Source organism: Manacus candei, unplaced genomic scaffold (genome assembly GCF_025592945.1).
Source record: "Manacus candei isolate 608988 ecotype Guabito, Panama unplaced genomic scaffold, ASM2559294v1 h1tg000050l, whole genome shotgun sequence".
Lineage (NCBI taxonomy): Eukaryota > Metazoa > Chordata > Aves > Passeriformes > Pipridae > Manacus > Manacus candei.
In genome coordinates, this window is record NW_026138098.1 from 34,342,118 (window position 1) to 34,359,728 (window position 17,611).

The 17,611-nt window shown below is 48.1% G+C and overlaps 1 protein-coding gene across 1 annotated transcript in view; it reads right to left on the bottom strand.

The window, feature by feature from the left end:
- The window catches only part of CDH23 (cadherin related 23), a 194,755-nt gene that overhangs the window by 148,317 nt on the left and 28,827 nt on the right, over window positions 1–17,611 (bottom strand). Inside the window, exon 4 of the mRNA XM_051800244.1 lies at window positions 810–952. Within this exon, the coding sequence (XP_051656204.1) occupies window positions 810–952 (143 nt within the window). The remainder of the gene's footprint in view (window positions 1–809; window positions 953–17,611) is intronic.

Sequence of the window (17,611 nt, forward strand, 5' to 3'; positions counted from 1 at the left end):
CTGCTTCCTCCACATCCCAACCTCTGGCTGGCTCTGACTGGGACCACCAGTGCCTGAGGTGTGTTAATGGGTTTGATCTTCACCACGCTGCTGCTGGCCAAGGAAGCACTAAATACAGACAACACAAGCACAGGGGAAATTAAGCACATTGCCCAAGTCATGGAGTACTTTCCCAGTCTTCCCAAGCTCCCATCCAAGTGCCTGTGCTGTCCCTTCTTCCTCGCTCCAGGAATGCGGCAAGGGCCAGGGATTTAGTAAAGCAGGCACCTGGATGGGATCCCATCCTTGTACACCAAAGCTGCCATGGAAAACGGGTGTGAAACAGCTTTGAGGCAAGAATCTTGCCAAATTTAGCATCCAGCAGCCTGAATCCACAAGAGGATGAAAAGTCTTGATGAGATTGAATAAGCAGGGACACCTCACATCTCTTCACACACTGTTCTAAATAGCAAAGGATTTAATTTAAATAGAGCTTTAAAGAGAGAGTCCATAGATTTCCCTGACTGTAGGAGCATCCTGACTCTCTGGTAGATCATTTATTATTTCCTTTCCTTCCAGAGTCACAGGTATTATTCTGGCATCCAGGAAAACCAGCAAGCCAGATCAAACCAGAGCTCCCTGCTTATTTCCCCATGTCCCCATTGAACTGGAGACAGCGACAGGGTGACCAGGGATGGGGGCACATCTGGATTCCCAACTCCGTGTGGGAACAACACCCATCTCGGCTGCCACCGAGGGCGCAGAGCCACCACCTATCTGAGCAGAGAGGGCTTTTCCCTTCCCTCAGCAGAGGGTACTCTCAGCATTACCTCTCTGTCCAAGGGCTGCCGGAGCCACACGACACCGGTGACACTCTCCACGGCGAAGAACCTGCTGGCCTCCTCCCCGACCACGCCGAACACCAGCGGGTCGTTGTCCAGGTCCCGGGCCAGCAGCTGAGTCACTGAGGAACCTGGGAGAGGGGGAGAGGAGAGAAATCATGAGCCAAATTGGGCAGGGAGGGAGAAATCCTGAAAACATTCAGCATGTCAGAGAATGCAGGTCTGTGGAAGGCCTGAAACCATCCCCGAACTCTTCTCCCATGGTGCTACAGTGCTTCAAGGGGAGTCAGGCTGTGCATGGTCTGACTGTTCTGCGTGGCCCAGACAAGCCGGACCACAGATCCTCTCCTTCCTCGTCCTTCTCAAAAGAGAAAGTCATCTTAGTCCAGCCCAAGCAAGGTCATTTCTGGCACTAGAGACAGTGGAGGAACCCACACCTCTTCTGGGTAAGCACTGACCAGCCTCCTTCACACTCTTCCCTGCCAAGGGGCACCACCAGCAGATACAGCAACAAAAGCAAAGAACAGCCACCACCCCCTTATTTCAGACCCAGAAGAATCCCCTTGAATCATTTTTGGCCTCTCCATGACACCTCTGAGCACCTTCAAAGCCTGCCATGTCTAGCTCGCCATGGGTGGCTGCCTGTCGCCCACCCAGCCACTTGCTCTCTGTGCTCTCCTCAGCAGGATGGGGGAGCAAATAGGAGGGAAAAAGCTGGTGGACAAGGATGGAAGATCCCCTTGGCTGCCTGGCCTTGAGGATGGGGGGATAAGGATGGGAGATCTCCTCAGCCACACGGCCCTGAGGATGGGGGCACATACTCTGCATGGACCAAGTTTGGCAGTACAAGAGCACTCAGATCACCGGGCCAAGCAGAACAGAGGCCCAAATTTCACCCATCTGGGAAGGGGAGGGAAGCTCCAGCAGAACAGAGGGCAAAAGCAGCAATGCAGCTTGGAGAGCAGAGGGAGGCTGGGCAATTACAGACCGACGGGCCCGACATCAATCACAGGGGAAATAATGGAAAAAGCTGATACGAGATTCCATTAACAAGAAATTAAACGATAGGAACATAATTAATGCCAGTCAACACGATTTTATGGAAAATAGACCTTGTCAAACAAACCTGATTTTATTCTTTGACGAGATTACAATTTTGGCAGATAAAGGTAACTGCAAAGAAATAATAGACTCCTATAAGGCATTTGACTTCACCCGCCATGACTTTATGATTAAAAATTTAGTGTCCTGCAACACTGATGAAGCACATTTGAGTGAGGACCCAGCTGTCTGGCAGGTCCCAAGGCCACCCACCTCATTGGGTGCCATGTAAAATTGCTGTTGGTTCAAATTCAGGTGACAAATAACAGGAATGGCAAATAACAGGGAGGACCAAGCAGCCAGGAGAAGCCCTTGGTAACTGGGGTTTGTTTGGTAAGTATTTGCTTTTATGACTCTGCTCCAAGCACCTTCAAAGAAGGCTGGTGGGCCACAGTTGCAGTGGAGAATATCCCAAAGCCATTTTTGCAGGTATGGGGGTCCAAGCATGCAAGGTGCACGGAGCTCCTTCCATGCCCTGTCTGGCAGAGCCACAATGCTCTTTGGGCATGCAGGAGTAACTTTTATAGAGTTGGTTCTGCCAAGGCTGCAATTTTACAAGCTGCTGGGCTGGGTGGATCTTCAAGACTGGATGCAAGACGAAGCCACAAACTTTCAAGAGCTAGCAAAAGTGCTTTTCCCTTAAAAAAGGCTTTAAAAGCTTGAACTGCCTCATCTCTGACTAAGAAGAGTGAGATGACTCAGGTCGTCTTGAGGACAAAATGTAACGCTTAGCAATGACTCTTCCATGAAAGCACAGCAAGACTCAATGCCCCGACCCAGACAAATTTCTCTTTGGAGAAGGAACAGCAGTTGCTTCAAAAAGAGCAGCTAGAATTAACCACTGGGAAAAAATTCCTTCCACCAACACAGGTGCAAGTGAGTGATGGGTCACAATCAAAGACGTTTTGGACAAAGACAAAATCCAAACACGTGATCAAACTGCTCATCTGCAACGCTCCCACTTCTTCAGTGCAGCCAACACCATAGAAATTAAGACCCTACACTTTCTCAAACCTTGGAACCTCAATATAAAACAAGGTACTAGCTTGGTTTTATGCTGGAGGACATCCAAAGTCATCCTTAGCAAAGGTTCCTTTTCCTCAAGAAACAACAAGACTCTGTCAGTCCCCCACAAAAATGAAAGCCAGTAGTGAAGACAAAGTAAATCCAGGGTCATGCCTCTTTATTCTGCACAATTTACCTTGCACCCTTTACATCCCATTCAAACCCTCCCAGATCAACAGGCCATCTGCAATTCCCTCCAGAATGGCAAACACTTCAAACTCCAAGAATTCTTGGTTGCACTTCTGGAAGGGAAATGATCTTAAAATTCCTGCTGAATAGGAAAATCATGTGCCACCCAGTTCTAATTATAGCTGTGCCTATTGTTTGTGTGCTGCAAACCCAGTTGTACAACCAATCAATCAATCAGTCAGCAAACAAATATTTAACTCTCCTCTCTTTGCGTTACAGCTACTTCTCACTGCCAAGGAATTTAGCCCCTAAATTCAGGATAACCTGGAGAGGGAGGCAAGGCATTTCTGGGCAGAGCACAGCATCCCACCTCCAGTTCCGGCACCTGTCAGTCTGTGAAGTCAGATCCCTGGGAAACAGCACTCTGGGATCAACCCCCCTCTGCTCCCAGAGGAGCAAAATTAAGGACAGATTTGGCAGGTAAAGGAGGAAAAGGGAAACACAGCAGGAACATTCTCAACTTTTCTTCAAAAAACTTCATTAGGATACGGATAGGGCAGCTCAGAACTTTAAAGTGTGAGCTGCACCGTAACAGAGGAAAATTCCATCCTAAACAAACCCTCGTGATTGAGATACCAAATTCTAAGAGCTCTTTTTCCCATTCCCTTACCCCTCCATCAGGCAAGTAATCACCATCCCACCTTCAGAGCACCTCCAGCTCGTTACAGGGGAAAAAAAAGGATTACAAATGTCTAAAATACAGACCAAAATAACAAATTAAATAGAAGATAATAAGAAATAGAGCCCGAAATAAGAAGTGAGACTTCACAGTTGGTTTGTCCCAATTTTTCTTACAAGTTTTACCCCAAGGGAATCCTAAGTTTAGGAGTGTGGTATTAAAACTTCACCACTTCCACCATCACAAGAGAAGTTTGTGTGAGCTGCCTTCCACTGATTTCTTCAGCACCAATTAATTGTATTTATTTCTTTTATCCTACTTTCCCCCCCTCTTCACTTCCTGCACCAACAGAAAATGAGCAGACTGGCTGGACAGCACAAGGTAAAGCTCCACAGCTGGAGTATCTGGACCAGGGCCACCACTCAGCAGAGCACCAGAACTCCCATTTTCCGGGGTGATCCCAGGGAAGCTGCTGTTGTCCCACCTGTAGGTGAAGCCAGACCAAGGCAAGCCCCAGAGGCAGCAATACTCAGTTCCACTCCATACCCTCTTTCACGGAAGCAACAGTGGAACTGCTCTGGGTCTTGGCATTCCCAAAACCCTCCAGTGTCAGAATCGCTGGCAAATCATCGAGAAGCAGAGGGGCCTGCTCAGACAGGCTCTGTAGAGCACCACATCTGCCAGAAACCCCTCTCAGGGTGGCTCACAAAGAAAAACACCTTCCCATCTGTCCCTGGGGTCGTGCTGAGGATGCTGTTCAAGCCTCCTCCAGCCCAAGCACCGTCCTGGCTCCAGCAAGGGCTGAGGAAACAGGGACAAATTATCCTTCTGCAGTGCAAAGTTATAGGCTCCATTTGTTTCCTCTCAGGAATCAGACAGGGCAGTTAAGTGTCTTGATTCCACCAGATAATCAGAATTTATCTCGTCTCCTTTTGCCTCCTTTCTCTCAATCACAGCTACTTCTCCCTTTTTCTCACACATACACAGATTTTCTTCTTTCTCCAAGTCTTGAACTTTGATTGACCTCAGGAGCTTTTTTTTTTTTTTCCTTGCTGTTTTTGCCTCCTGTTTTGTTCCTGCTCGGATTTTGTTATATTTCTTTTAGTTTGGCTGCTTCATGGAGTCTACTTTTCCATCCTATAGAGGGACTCCTGTCTCAGTATCCTGCTTGCAGCTGTAAACCTCTATATTTTTCTTGCCCTTCCAGTTTGCCACAGAGGAAAGCAGGAAAAGGGGTTATGCCCATCCCAATTCCTCTCCATTGGTTTTGCTTTCAAGAGGGGGATGAGAGAAGAGAAAAAACAAACTCACTCTCTGGGAGGATCCTAGAGCTTCCTGAGGGCTCTGGAAGCACTGACTCTCAGGGTCAGGGAGGGAGTCTGAGGATGAAGAAGCTGCCCAAGCAAGATGCTGACACAGTCCAGACAGGAATGGGTCGGGGTGGGATGGAGGGCACTGGGATCCAACAGAAGGGGCAGGTTTCTAATTAGTTGTTTAATAAGCTTCTCTGTTAAAAGGTCTGATTCATACCCAAGTGGAGCTAATAGGAATGTCTCTGCTGACTACACTGGCTTTTGGGCTCAAGACTTCAGGCATCAGTTACACTTTCATATAAAAAGCATTTTAATCCTTGTTTTTAACAATGAGTTAAAAACCGTTTCCCCTTGGCTCCCCGAGCTCTGGGTCGTATCTGCAGGCACAGTCACCACAGAGCTTATTGGCTGCCACCAGAGCTGCCAGCCAGCACCATGGGCACTCAGCTCAGGGACCAGGGGCTTTGCAGGATTTTTCCCTGGATTTTCTAAGGAGCAGCAGCAAACAGATCAGAGGCCCCAGACACGCTGGGGAGGGAAGCAGGAAGGAGACAGCCCTGATACCAAGAGCAGTGTTTGTGGTCCTCCATCAAAGTCAAGAGCTGGCACAGGGGGCCCTCAGCAGCCATTCAGCAGAAATGTTGTTAAAAATCATCTTAGCAACCGCACCCTGCAGCAAGGGGTCCCCTGACACAAAGGCCACCGCCACACTTTTGCTCCAAAGTAGCTGCCAGAGCATTTCCTTGGCTCCCCCTCCTTCCTTGGAAAGCAGATGGGACAACCTGGTCCTGCCTTCCTGCCCCAGTCACCCCAGCACAGGCATCTCCAGTTAGCCCAGTTCATCACAGCAGCCTGGCCTCTGATGTGCTTGGTGGCAGGATTTGATCTTGAAATTCCGACCCTGTTCTTCTCATTTGTCACCTGTTCCCTTTTTTTACCTCTAATTCATTTTCTCTTTCAACTTTCAGGTAAAAAAAAAAAAGAAAAAGAAAAAAAAAAATAACTAAGAGGGGGAAAAGAAAGCCCTTTCCCAAAGACTTTGAAAAGAAGAAACGTCAATATTTCTGTGCAGCTGAGCAACCTCCAAGCAATGGCAGGGAGAGGAAAGGACAGTGACTTCCTAGCAAAGAAAGTAAAGCAAAATCTAGTTTCAAGCGAGAGGTCACAGCAAGCAGAAGCTTCTTCCATGTTTAGGATTACTTTCCTGGAAAGGACAAATCCAGAGCTGGGGACAGAGCACAGGAGACCTGACTTGATGTGCAGGGGGCAATGCCAGCAAGGGGGCTGGGAGGGCAACCAAAGCACACCTGGGATCAGGAAATCTCTTGCAGGCACCAGGGTGTCTCCATCTCCATTCCTGCACCCCTTGGGTGAACAGTAATAGCAGAACTCCTGCCACACAGCCGTGTTGAGTTTAAACCCTGGTCAACACCACTCAGCTACGCTCAGGGTTACCTAAAAGCACATCACAGGTACACAGGCATCCCACTCATCCACCTCCAGGCCTGTCTCCAAGCTCATTCCGTAAGCACAACCTCAACAGACACTCCCTGACCTCCTTCTCAGAAAGGGCTCAACCCCTTGAGCCAACACTTTCCAGAAGGACTCAGTGAAGAAAGTTTCCACTCCTACAATTCAGGCTGAGCTCAACATTACACCTTTCTCTTTCCAGATGCTAATGGGGAGCATCAGCTTTCCCCTCCACCAAGGCTGCCTCCACTACAATTACCACACTGCAGAGCGAGTCAAAAAGGGCAGGGAGACACCAGCACCTTTGCAAAAGGGTCTCGTAATAAAGAAACACGAAAAGAGCAGCTCCTGCCATCAGAAAAACAGGAGCTCTTCACCAGTGGTGGAGGGGGGGAAAGCCCTGGAGCAGCTGGTCCGGGAACCACGTGCACGGCTGCCGTCAGGTATGGGAGAGGAAGGAGCCAAACCCAGGGGTGACAGGGAAGAGGGAAAACAAATACGTGCAGTCAAAACCATTTCTGAGGGAGTTTATCAAGCTGGGAAGTGAAAGGCACAGCAGAGGAGTTTTTCCTAGTTCCTCAGATGCTCAGAGGCAGAGCATCTTTTCTGCTGTATTTAGTTATTTAAGTGAGGAGTCAGTGTGAAGACAGAATCCATAAGCAGATCTGGCAGGCAGTGGTAAACCTCAGAGAGAGGCATCGCCTGCCTTTGGTCCCCCCAGCTCTCACAGAGATGTTTAAAAGGGGTTTTAAAGTTGTTTAAGAGGCAGGGAGCAACAGCAGGTAAAGAAGAGCCGAGCGTTTGTACTGAGGGCAACCATACAGAGGGTTTGTTTGGTTTACTTGGCTGTTTACTGAGCACTCTGGTTAACTTTATAAGACAAATAAGAAGGGGGAAAATACAAAAAAATCAACAGCATATGGAAATTTCTAGACATTGCCATTAAAACAAACAGAATCCTGAGGCTTTGCTGGCAGGTGCTGTGCACGCAGTCACTGGGTGCTGGCATGAATATGGGCACAGAAGTGGCATCCTTCCAAATAAAGTCAACACTGACATTGACACAGGTAAGACAGAACAACTACCCTCCATCAACCTTCAAACAGGTCTTACAGCAACACAGATATCAGACAAGCTCTCCATGTCCACTTTTAAACATGTGGCTTCACGCTGGTGGTGTGTGTGTTCAGTGGATGGAAAGGCTGGGAGAGCTGGGGTGTCCAGCTTGGGAAGAGAAGGCTCCATGGAGACCTGAAAGCCCCTTGCAGTGCCTAAAGGGGCTCCAAGAGAGCTGCAGAGGGACTTTGAATAAGGGCAGGAATGACAGGACAAGGGGGAATGGCTTCCCACTGGCACAGGGCAGGGTTAGATGGGATATTAGGAACAAATTCTCCCCTGTGAGGGTGGGGAGGCCCTGGCACAGGTTGCCCAGAGAAGCTGTGGCTGCCCCATCCCTGGAAGTGTCCAAGACCATGTTGGACAGGGCTTGGAGCAACCTGGGCTAGTGGAAGGTGTCCCTGCCCATGGCAGGGAGTGGAACTGGATGAGCTTTAAGGTCCCTGCTGTCCCCAGTCATTCCATGATTCTGTGGATGGAGGGCACAGCCTTTGCTCACTCACTGGCACCTCCTTGGGCTGGAGACAGGGGTTTATTAATCAGAACTCTCCAACCACACTGGCACATTGCTGCCAAAATCACTGATACTCCTCAATATTGCTCTGGTATCTCCAAATCTGTCTGGGAAAAAGGGATTAAAAGAAAATGCTCATCCCTGGGCAAACCCCCTGCAAGCAGCAGTGTCACAGGGGTGCCTTGCCTCTCCTTTCTCCCTGCCCGCTCAGACTAGGATCCAGCAATTCCTGCCTTCCATTTCACTTAAAACCCCACAGGTTTTCCCTGGGACAAGAGAGAACATAAAGAATAGGCCAAAAACTCAAAGGAGTTTTGTTTCCTTTTGTCAGCCAAAGAACAGGCTGCATCAGCGTGAAGGAGGGAAGTAAATACACTTGCATCCAAAAGAAAACCCCAATAAAACACCCAAACACCCAGGAGAGTAAAATAAGAAAAGAAACACTCGTAAAAGGAGGAGTCTGGGTTTGTTAAGATATTCCCAGTGGGAAAAGGGTCCCCACACTTACAAAAAACCCTCTTAAAAATAATTTCCTCTCCAAACTGCCTGGGAGCCTCATAATTACCAACAATGATCACAGACCCATTCATTTCATCCTAAAATTAATACATCATGTTCGGAATGATATCGCATTAATTTATCACAAGATTTATGAAACTTGTACTTTTTTTCTAATGAGTTTTATGCAAATTCTGCTCCATCCATTGTTTGCACCCTTAAAAAAAATTATGAAAAATAAAAAGTTCCCCTTGCAGAAGCTGCTCTGTCAAAAAGTCTCATTCACTTTTATTGATATCTGTCCTTCTCTCCTCATCCCCACAACAGGAGGGGGAAGGAGAGGAGCTGGTTGCAGCTAGGATGTGGTCCTGTTCCCAAGCAGAGCTTTGCAGGTGAGCCAACCATTCAAGGCACTAAGTTTTCAACTAATTTTAAAGGAAATTAGCTGGTGGTTCACTCACACCTTTGTCTGAGAAGGGTCAGAGAACAGGGCGAGCAGCAGGGAATTGGGAAATTGAAGTATTTACACTTTCTAGAGTGGATAGTCAATGTCTGGTAAACTTAGAGAATAAATACGAAAGGTGGGAGGGAGGAATAAACACCAAGGGAAGGATAAGCACTGAGCATCCTGGAGTTATAAAGGGGAGACCACATGAAATTAACTCAATATTTTATGGCAGAGCATAAATTGAAGACTGAATGCACAAGATGTCCAGGAAAGCGCTCGGTGCCTTACAAATCCTGAAGCTTCCTAAAGACCAGGGGAATTCTCAGGAGCACAGGCAACACTGCAGAACAGGGAAGACAATGTCCAATTAAACCTGGGCAGGAATATTGTCTTTCTTTCCCAGCGCTGGCAACTGGAAATCAGCCTGAGATCTATATCCATACCCACACAGCTCCACCCACGAGACCAGGGAAGGGGATTCTGGAAAAAACCCCAAATATCAGGTGCAGCCTCACTCCTTGGAGCTGCCTTCCTGTGACTAGCAGCTGCTCATGAGACACATGTAGAGAGGTGGGAGGAGGCAGGATGGAGCAGAAAAGAAAAGGACAACATAAATCTGAGGTCTGCAGTAACATCCCAGCAGTGAAATCTACTGAGGTGTTAAATAATGGCAAAAAAGCCCCAACGTTGCCTTGGGGCTCTTAAAAGTGGTCTGGAAAAGCTGTCAGCAAACCAGCCCTGGAATAGCAGCACTGACTGGGTGAGATCCAAACCCCAATTCTGGCAGCTCTGGGGAGCAGAGAGGAGAGTGTTCCCCACCTCTGAAGGCAAACCCATTCCCTCTGCTTGGCCAAAGACCCCCACGAGCTCTGCTCCACATACCTCCTGCCCAACTATGAAACAACCTTAACACCCTCCCCCCTAACTCCTCAAGGAAAACCTACCTAATGCAGTCTTGATTAACATTTCTGACACAAAGTTTAAACCCTAAATCCACAGAATATCCTTTTCTAATTAATTTTTGAATTCAGAAACAGCACAGAAAGAATAAGGGATATTTCCTTTGTTCCTTCCTGCCTTGTCCCCAATTCACTCCAAAAAGAAAGAAGTTAATTTTTTACCTAACTCAAAGGAAACCCTGTCACAGGTGCCAGTGTGGAGGGAAACAACACCCAGTCTCCATGGCAAGCTAGAGCCAAAGGTGGGAGAAGGATTTGTACCACAGAAAACACAGCATTCCTACAAGTTTCATGAAAATTATAGATAAATTACGGAAAGTCAAGTGTTCCTCCTTAGGGACACAACCCTTTTTCTTTAAAAGACATGGCTGAGAGCTGTCCCATAAACACAGAATCCCAGAATAGTTTGGGTTGGAAGGGATCCTAATGACCATCTCATTCCAATCCCCTGCCATGGGCAGGGACACCTTCCACTAGACCAGGTTGCTCCAAGCCCTGTCCAACCTGGCCTTGGACACTTCCAGGGATGGGGCAGCCACAGTTTCTCTGGGCAACCTGTGCCAGGGCCTCCCCAACCTCACAGGGAAGCAGTTTCTTCTGAATATCTAATTTAAATCTCCCATCTTTTAGTCAAAGCCAGTCCTCCTTGTCCTGTCACCCCATGCCTTGTGAAAAGTCCCCCTCATGACCATGAACCACTTTTCTTGGGACAGCTAAGGGTCCTCATGGACATAACAAGGAGACCTTCCTCCCAGAAGTTTCACTGACTGCACCCTCCCTTTTTGACCACCCAGAGGTGCCTTGCCAGCTAAAACCAAGGAGCAGCAGGGATGCTGAGCATCCGTAATTCCAGAGGCATCTGCCAGTTGGACACAAAGCCAGCTGAAGCAAGCCACGCATTCTCACTAGGAAAGACTGGACAATGTTTGCCTAGAATATAAATTGAGCCAAAACGTGCCATCAAGACAGATGAGATGTTGCCATCCCTCCCAGAAAAAAGGGTCCAGAGCATGTGGAAGACACAGAGTTACCATATGTCCAGAGAGCACCAACCAGCTCTGCTGACTGAAATCAAATCCTAGCTCCAGGGATTAGTTTCTCCTCAGTGGATGCAATAAACCAACAGGAGCTGCACTGGGATCGTACAGGTGGGGGTTACCTCTCCTCAGCTTGGAAAAACAGGGGTACATGCCCACTGTACAAGAAAGCAGGAAGGCAGAGGAGATCAGAAGATGAAGGTGACCCACAATCCTCAAGCTTTCTAGAAACACACCAGGGTAAAGAGAAGAAAAGCAGGACTCCAGAAGTCTATTTAATGAGGTGTTTTGCTACTTGGCATAAATAAATGATTTATGAGTAAGGTGACACACGCAGTATTTTGCATCTTAGCCAGACAAGGTAACATAGCTTTGTGTTAATTAGAAAAGAGAAGTTGTTCTGCAATTAATATGAGGTCAGAGATAAAGCTCATTAGGTTGCAATGGCTATGGACCAGGTCCCAGGACTGGCCTGGCACTGAGCAGGACTGCAGGACCAGGTCCCAGGACTGCCCTGGCACTGAGCAGGACTGCAGGACCAGGTCCCAGGACTGCCCTGGCACTGAGCAGGACTGCAGGACACCCGTAGGGTATAAGACACCCCCAGAACAGTAAGGCAGCAATGCTAATGGAGAAGTCACAGAATGGTTTGAGTTGGGAGGGACCTTTAAAGGCATCTAATCCAACCATCTACCACAAGCAGGGATATCTTCAATTAGGCCAGGTTGCTCAGAGCCCCATCCAACCTGACCTTGAATGTTTCCAGGCATGGGGCCTCTTGTTCCAGTGCTTTACCACCCTTATTGTAAAAAAAAAAAAAAATCTTCCTTATATTTAATCTAAATCAACTCACTCTCAGTTTAAAACCATTGCACCTTGCCCTATTGCAACAGGCCCTGCTAAGAGCCACACAAACATCAGTGCTGAACTGCTTTCCTCCACCAGCAGCCCTGTCAAGCTTGAGGAGCTGATCAATATGAATGGGGAAAAGAGGAAAAAAAAAAAAAACAACAAAACAAACCCGTCAGCAAATTACACTTGCACAAGTGAAGTGCGAGCTGGATTCATTCATGTCTTATTTGAAATCTCATCTGTGCCTTACAAAAGCTGAAGCATCCCCGAGGCTCTCAGTCTCACAGGGAATACAAACCCTTCAGTGCTGCACTTGCCTATGGCCCAGCTGCTCTGCTCTCTGAATGGTTCAGGGAAACCGAGATACATAGAGCCCAAATATCACAGGGTCTTTTGCCCCAGAGTGTGCTTTGGAGCAAAGTCCCAAAGCCAAAGGAAATGGTACCAGCAGTCAGGTTTTTGCCTGCAAGACTTCAGATCCGTAATCAAATCGGCCTTGGACTGTCACTGTAACTCTCTGAGGTTTGAAAACATGTGCTGGGTGATGAATTCTGTCTTGTTACAATGAAGATGCAGCAAAATCCCTTCTTGATTTATCTCTACAGAGCCGAGTTAGCACCTCTTGATCTCCAAGATATGGCTGCAGTAAAAGCAAGACTTACAGTAATGGGCCAGGAATTTGAAACCCAAGGCAGCAGTTTTGGAAAGGCTACATTTCCTGCTCCTCTCTCCCCTTGGGTCGTAGAGCTGTGGAACGATTTGGGTTGGAAGAGACCTTACAGACCATTTGGTTCCAACCCGCTGTCATGGGCAGGGACACCTCCCACTAGTCCAGGTTGCTCCAAGCTCCACCCAGCCTGGTCTTGGACACTTCCAGGAATGGGGTAGCCACAACAAAAGCAAACAAAACCTTTAAGAGAACCAAGAGAAACAACCAGGTGCTTGAAGTCACTCCTCAAAGGTGACAGCCCGAGAAACACAACACGTGCAACTCATCAAGCCCTTCATCCATCGGTCCCGGACTCAAAGCACAACCCAACTCCTTGGGGCCGGCAACGACTGTCACAACATGGATGGAGCATTTCCTACCATGCCTCCCTCTTCCTCCCTCTCAAATGCCAAAGAGGAGGTGGGGAGAGACTTGGCAGGTGGTGCCTGGGTATCTGAGGCACGAGCTTATCTGCGTCACCACAGTAAATTGCTTGTTGATAAATGAGGCTATTTAGGAGCAAGTGGTGCCAGTGCTGCTGTTATTAATGACACCAACGTGGAGAGACATTTAAGAGCGGCCCCACGTTCCATTGTCCTCTCTCCTGTGAGTAATGGGGCACTTCGGCTACGGGGCTTCAAAACTAGCTTGGGCTGTTTAACAACAGAAACAAGACCGAGGGAAACGGATGAAGCTCACTGGGCTGATGACTCCAATATACTGATAAAGCCTAGCTTCTCTGGTAGGAGTTGGGCAAAGCTCCAGTCCTCAGATGAAATTAAACCAGATCCAGCGACCAAAGCTCTTCAACTCATCCCTGCAAGCTCCACACACAGTGCCTTGTTCTCCCAATCTACGGTCCTGTGCAGCAAACCCACCCAAATCAAAGGGAAAAGCCAAGCCACAGCAGCCTGAACTGGAAACAGCAGCGGTCCAGCTGTACTTGCAACACGTGGTACACCCTGGAGCACAGTGAGGGTGGTAACTGTTGAAGCCTGGGAGGCTTTCACAGGGCCATTGCCTCACTTTGGACGTCACAGATGCCTAAGCATGGCCAAGAGGACAATGAGCAAGAAATAAAGAGGCTGTTTATTGCAAGAGGAAACCTTGGAACAGAGCTCCGCAGTGGCTGGTGGGAGTGCAAAGGCAGAGCGTGCAAGCACACAGCTGTAAACTTGTTTCTGAGTTAATATACCCACGAGTGTTTTTCTTTTCCTATGAAAGCACACTCTTCTGCAAACAAACATCTGGAGAGTTCTGTTACAGCTGGACCATTATCCCCAGTGACTAAAGCATTCAATTAATTTAGCCTTTCTCATTTGCGAGTTGTCTGCAAATAGACTCGGATTTGCAGGAATTTATTTGTTATTTGAATATATTCGGTGAATGGTTTATTAAAAACATATTTCAGGCAAAGGATTTCTCATAAATGCTCCTGCAACTGTCGCTCTGAGTGTTGGCAACTGACTGCTCACACCATGTAAATGGTCACTGTGGTCAGGTGGGAATGCCTTTGCATCTTGATGGAATGTAAACTACCTCCAGAAAGAGCTTTCCAAGGGTCTGCGGAAGCACCTGCACAAAAACAAATCCTCACACAAACACACAGCATCCAGCCTGCCTGAATTTCCTCAGAAAACCACAAACCAGTGTGCCCAGAAGTTGTCACAAAGGGAACAAGAAGAGAGCTGAACACCAGAATTAACTGACTTCATGCCAAACACCAGCAAAAACATCTCTCAGTCACTTCCGCAGCACCTTGCAAGAATCCACGGGGCTCCTGATTCAGGATCCTACCTGCCCAGCTGCCTTTTGTCTCAAAACCCCAGGAAACACTTGCTGCAGGAATTTCAGCACAGTAGCAAGAGAAACAGGGTGAAAAAGGAAGCAGTGAAGGGCTCTTTCCAAGACTGATGTTATCCCTTGGGCATGCAACAAGCCCAGACTCCTCCTTGACAGTGTACAACTGTAGGTTATACAGTACCTGTGACATGTCTGAAATAACAAACCTGCTACAGGAACAGTTCTGGTCTTCCACTAGACAGGACAAAGAGGAATGGCTTTAAACTGACAAAGGTTAGGAAGAAATCCTTCCCTGTGAGGGTGGGGAGGCCCTGGCACAGGTTGCCCAGAGAAGTTGTGGCTGCCCCATTCCTGGAAATGTCCAAGGCCAGGTTGGAGGGGGCTTGGAGCAACCTGGGCTAGTGGAAGGTGTCCCTGACTGTGGCAGAGGGGGGTTGGAATGCGATAGTCTTCAAGGTCCCTTCTAGCCCAAACCATTCCAGGATTCTATGATTCCCCATGGTCAAGGTGACCTGTGACAAGTGACCTTTCTGCAAGCTGGGTCAGAGCTGCAAGGGGTGGCTGAGCCCACAAACCCCTCACCTGGTGTCCAGATCAGCCAGTGCTCAAAAAAACCTCCCTTAGTCACATGTAAAACCAAATAAAACTTTACAATCCAAACTGAAAACAAAACTCCATGTGAAATCCCAGCTGCTGGGTTGTTTGAAGGCAAAAAGAAAGCAATCACTGAGGTTTCACAGACTGTTCTAAAAGTGGAAATTTGTGAAGAGAAAAGTGATCCAATAAGTAACAGTTTCAGGCTTTTTTCTTTCAATTGCTCAGGGTAAAGATTTTCAAAGCTTCTCTTTCCCCTGAAGCCCTGATTGAGGGAGAAATGGGTATTGACCACCAAATTCAGCATCTCCTTGCTACTTGTAAACATCAGAGACCCCTCTGCCCTGACAGCTGCATCATGTACTTTTTTTTTTCCCCAGCCCCTTTGGAGCACCAGCCTCCAACTTATGCAAATCCAGTCCCTTCACAGCATCTCAGAAAACTCCTGTGCTCAGCCAGACATTTGGCCCCTTGGCTCTGCAGAAGGACCTCATGGATCCCCGTGACTGAGTCTCAGTGCATCAGATCTGAGAGGATGAGCAATCCTGCAGCCCTGGGGACACTGCCCCAGAGGCTGGAAATCTCCACTGCACAAGACACAGCTGAAAACCTCAAAAAACCCCTCAAAATAAACTCAATCCACCACTCCAACCACGCCACAGAGGCATGCAAGAAATGCACCTCTTTTCTCCCTTTCCATTATAACACAGCCATTCTTCTTCTCTTTCTTCTTTGGTTATCCTTTATCCTAGCCCTTGTCCTTGACAGGATACAGAGAGCACCCTGGCCTAGGTAGCTCCCATAAATTCTTCAAATTTGGGCTGAGATTATATCTGTGGTTATTAAAGAGTGCTAATAAACCTTATCAACCAAGAGTGAATGTAAAAGGAATAAGGGAAGGATTTTCCTAGGTCTGAAAGTGTAAGAAATTCATAACTAACTTAATACCTGTTCCAATAAGAGATAACCATGGAAAATCTATTTTAAAACCAGTTTGACTCTTTCCATAACCAAAAAAAAAAAAAAAAAATAAAAAAAGAAGAAGAAGAAGAAGAAATGTCAGGACCTGAGGGAATGGCCTGAGGTTGTGTCAGGGCAGGTTTGGGTTGGATATTAGAACAAGGTTCTTCCCCCAGAGGGTAGCTGGGCACTGAAGAGGCTCCCCAGGGCAGTGGGCACAGCACTGAGGTTGACAGAGCTCAAGGGAGTGTGTGGATGATACTCTCAGAGATATGGTGTGACTCTTGGGGAGGGTCCTGTGCAGGGCCAGGAGTTGGACTGGATGAGACTTGTGGGTCCCTTCCAACTCAGCATATTCCGTGAAAAAAAGAGACACTGGGGGTCTCAGCCATTCCCCAGAGATGACACTTCCAGGCTCCAGACCTGCGCCTCCTCACCCCAGGTATTTTTAAGCAGTTGTGCAAACCACCTCCTTCTCTTCCATCTCTTGCCCACGACATAATCCCAGGCTTCTCAAGCTTTGGGATGCCTGTGCATGCTTTCAGCTGAGGATGTTGTAACCCCTCAGGATCGTGCCCCCAGGCTTCCCGCAGCCTCAGCCCCTGACACGCCCGTGAAATGACTGATGAGTCGGCGCGTTGGTTTTGAGCAGCTCACGTGCCTCCCCTGCACGCAGGATGACAGACCTTGGGAACCTGGGTATTAATCTGGAGATTTATAGTCAAATCTGTCACGGTTGGGGAAGCTTTTTTCCCCCCCAGGAACTCTGCCTGAAGGTCGCTCTTCCCGGGCAATAAGCTCAAAGAAACTTTCTCAGCCACCTTGGGCCCCAGCAAAGGGCACAAGGGAGGGCAGGGGAGGGGGACAGCCACCAGATACCATGCCCGGCCTCAAGCTGCTCAGGCAGTCCCACAGATCCCATCTGCTCAGTGGGAAACCATGTTATGCCAGCAGAGCCCTGCCTACAGCTTCTCACTGGGGAGGAAAACCCCCTGCAGGTGTGAGAGCCCCCCACCCTGAACTCCTCACATATCCCACATCCTCAGCATACTGGGTAAAGATACATAGACACAGCCAAAGCCCACCATCCAACCCAGCACAAGTCCCACCTGTGCACGTAGAGCAAAGGTGAGAGGGTTGTAAAACAATCTCCTTCCAGCCCTTCCTGTTCAAGGATCCATTGCCACGAGACGTTTGATGCATGAGGTGACATCTCCCTGTGCACAAACACCATCCTGCAGTTCAGGCATGCTGCTGTTTGCCTGTATTTCACTGTCAGCACCACACTATTAGTTCTGTATCATGGCTGGTACTGCAGCTCCAACAGCCAACAGGTGCCACCAAAATCAGGGTAAAACCTGGGAAACACAACTTCACCCAGCACTTTAACAAAATGCCACGAATTTGTCATCCAAAGGCAGCACAGCCACACTGCATAACTGCTTTAGGATGGGATATCCCCCCTAAGATTACCCAAATGTGCCTCTGGTGTTGAGAACACACCAGCAAACTGTGTCTTTTTGCTCAAAACAGTGGAATCAGT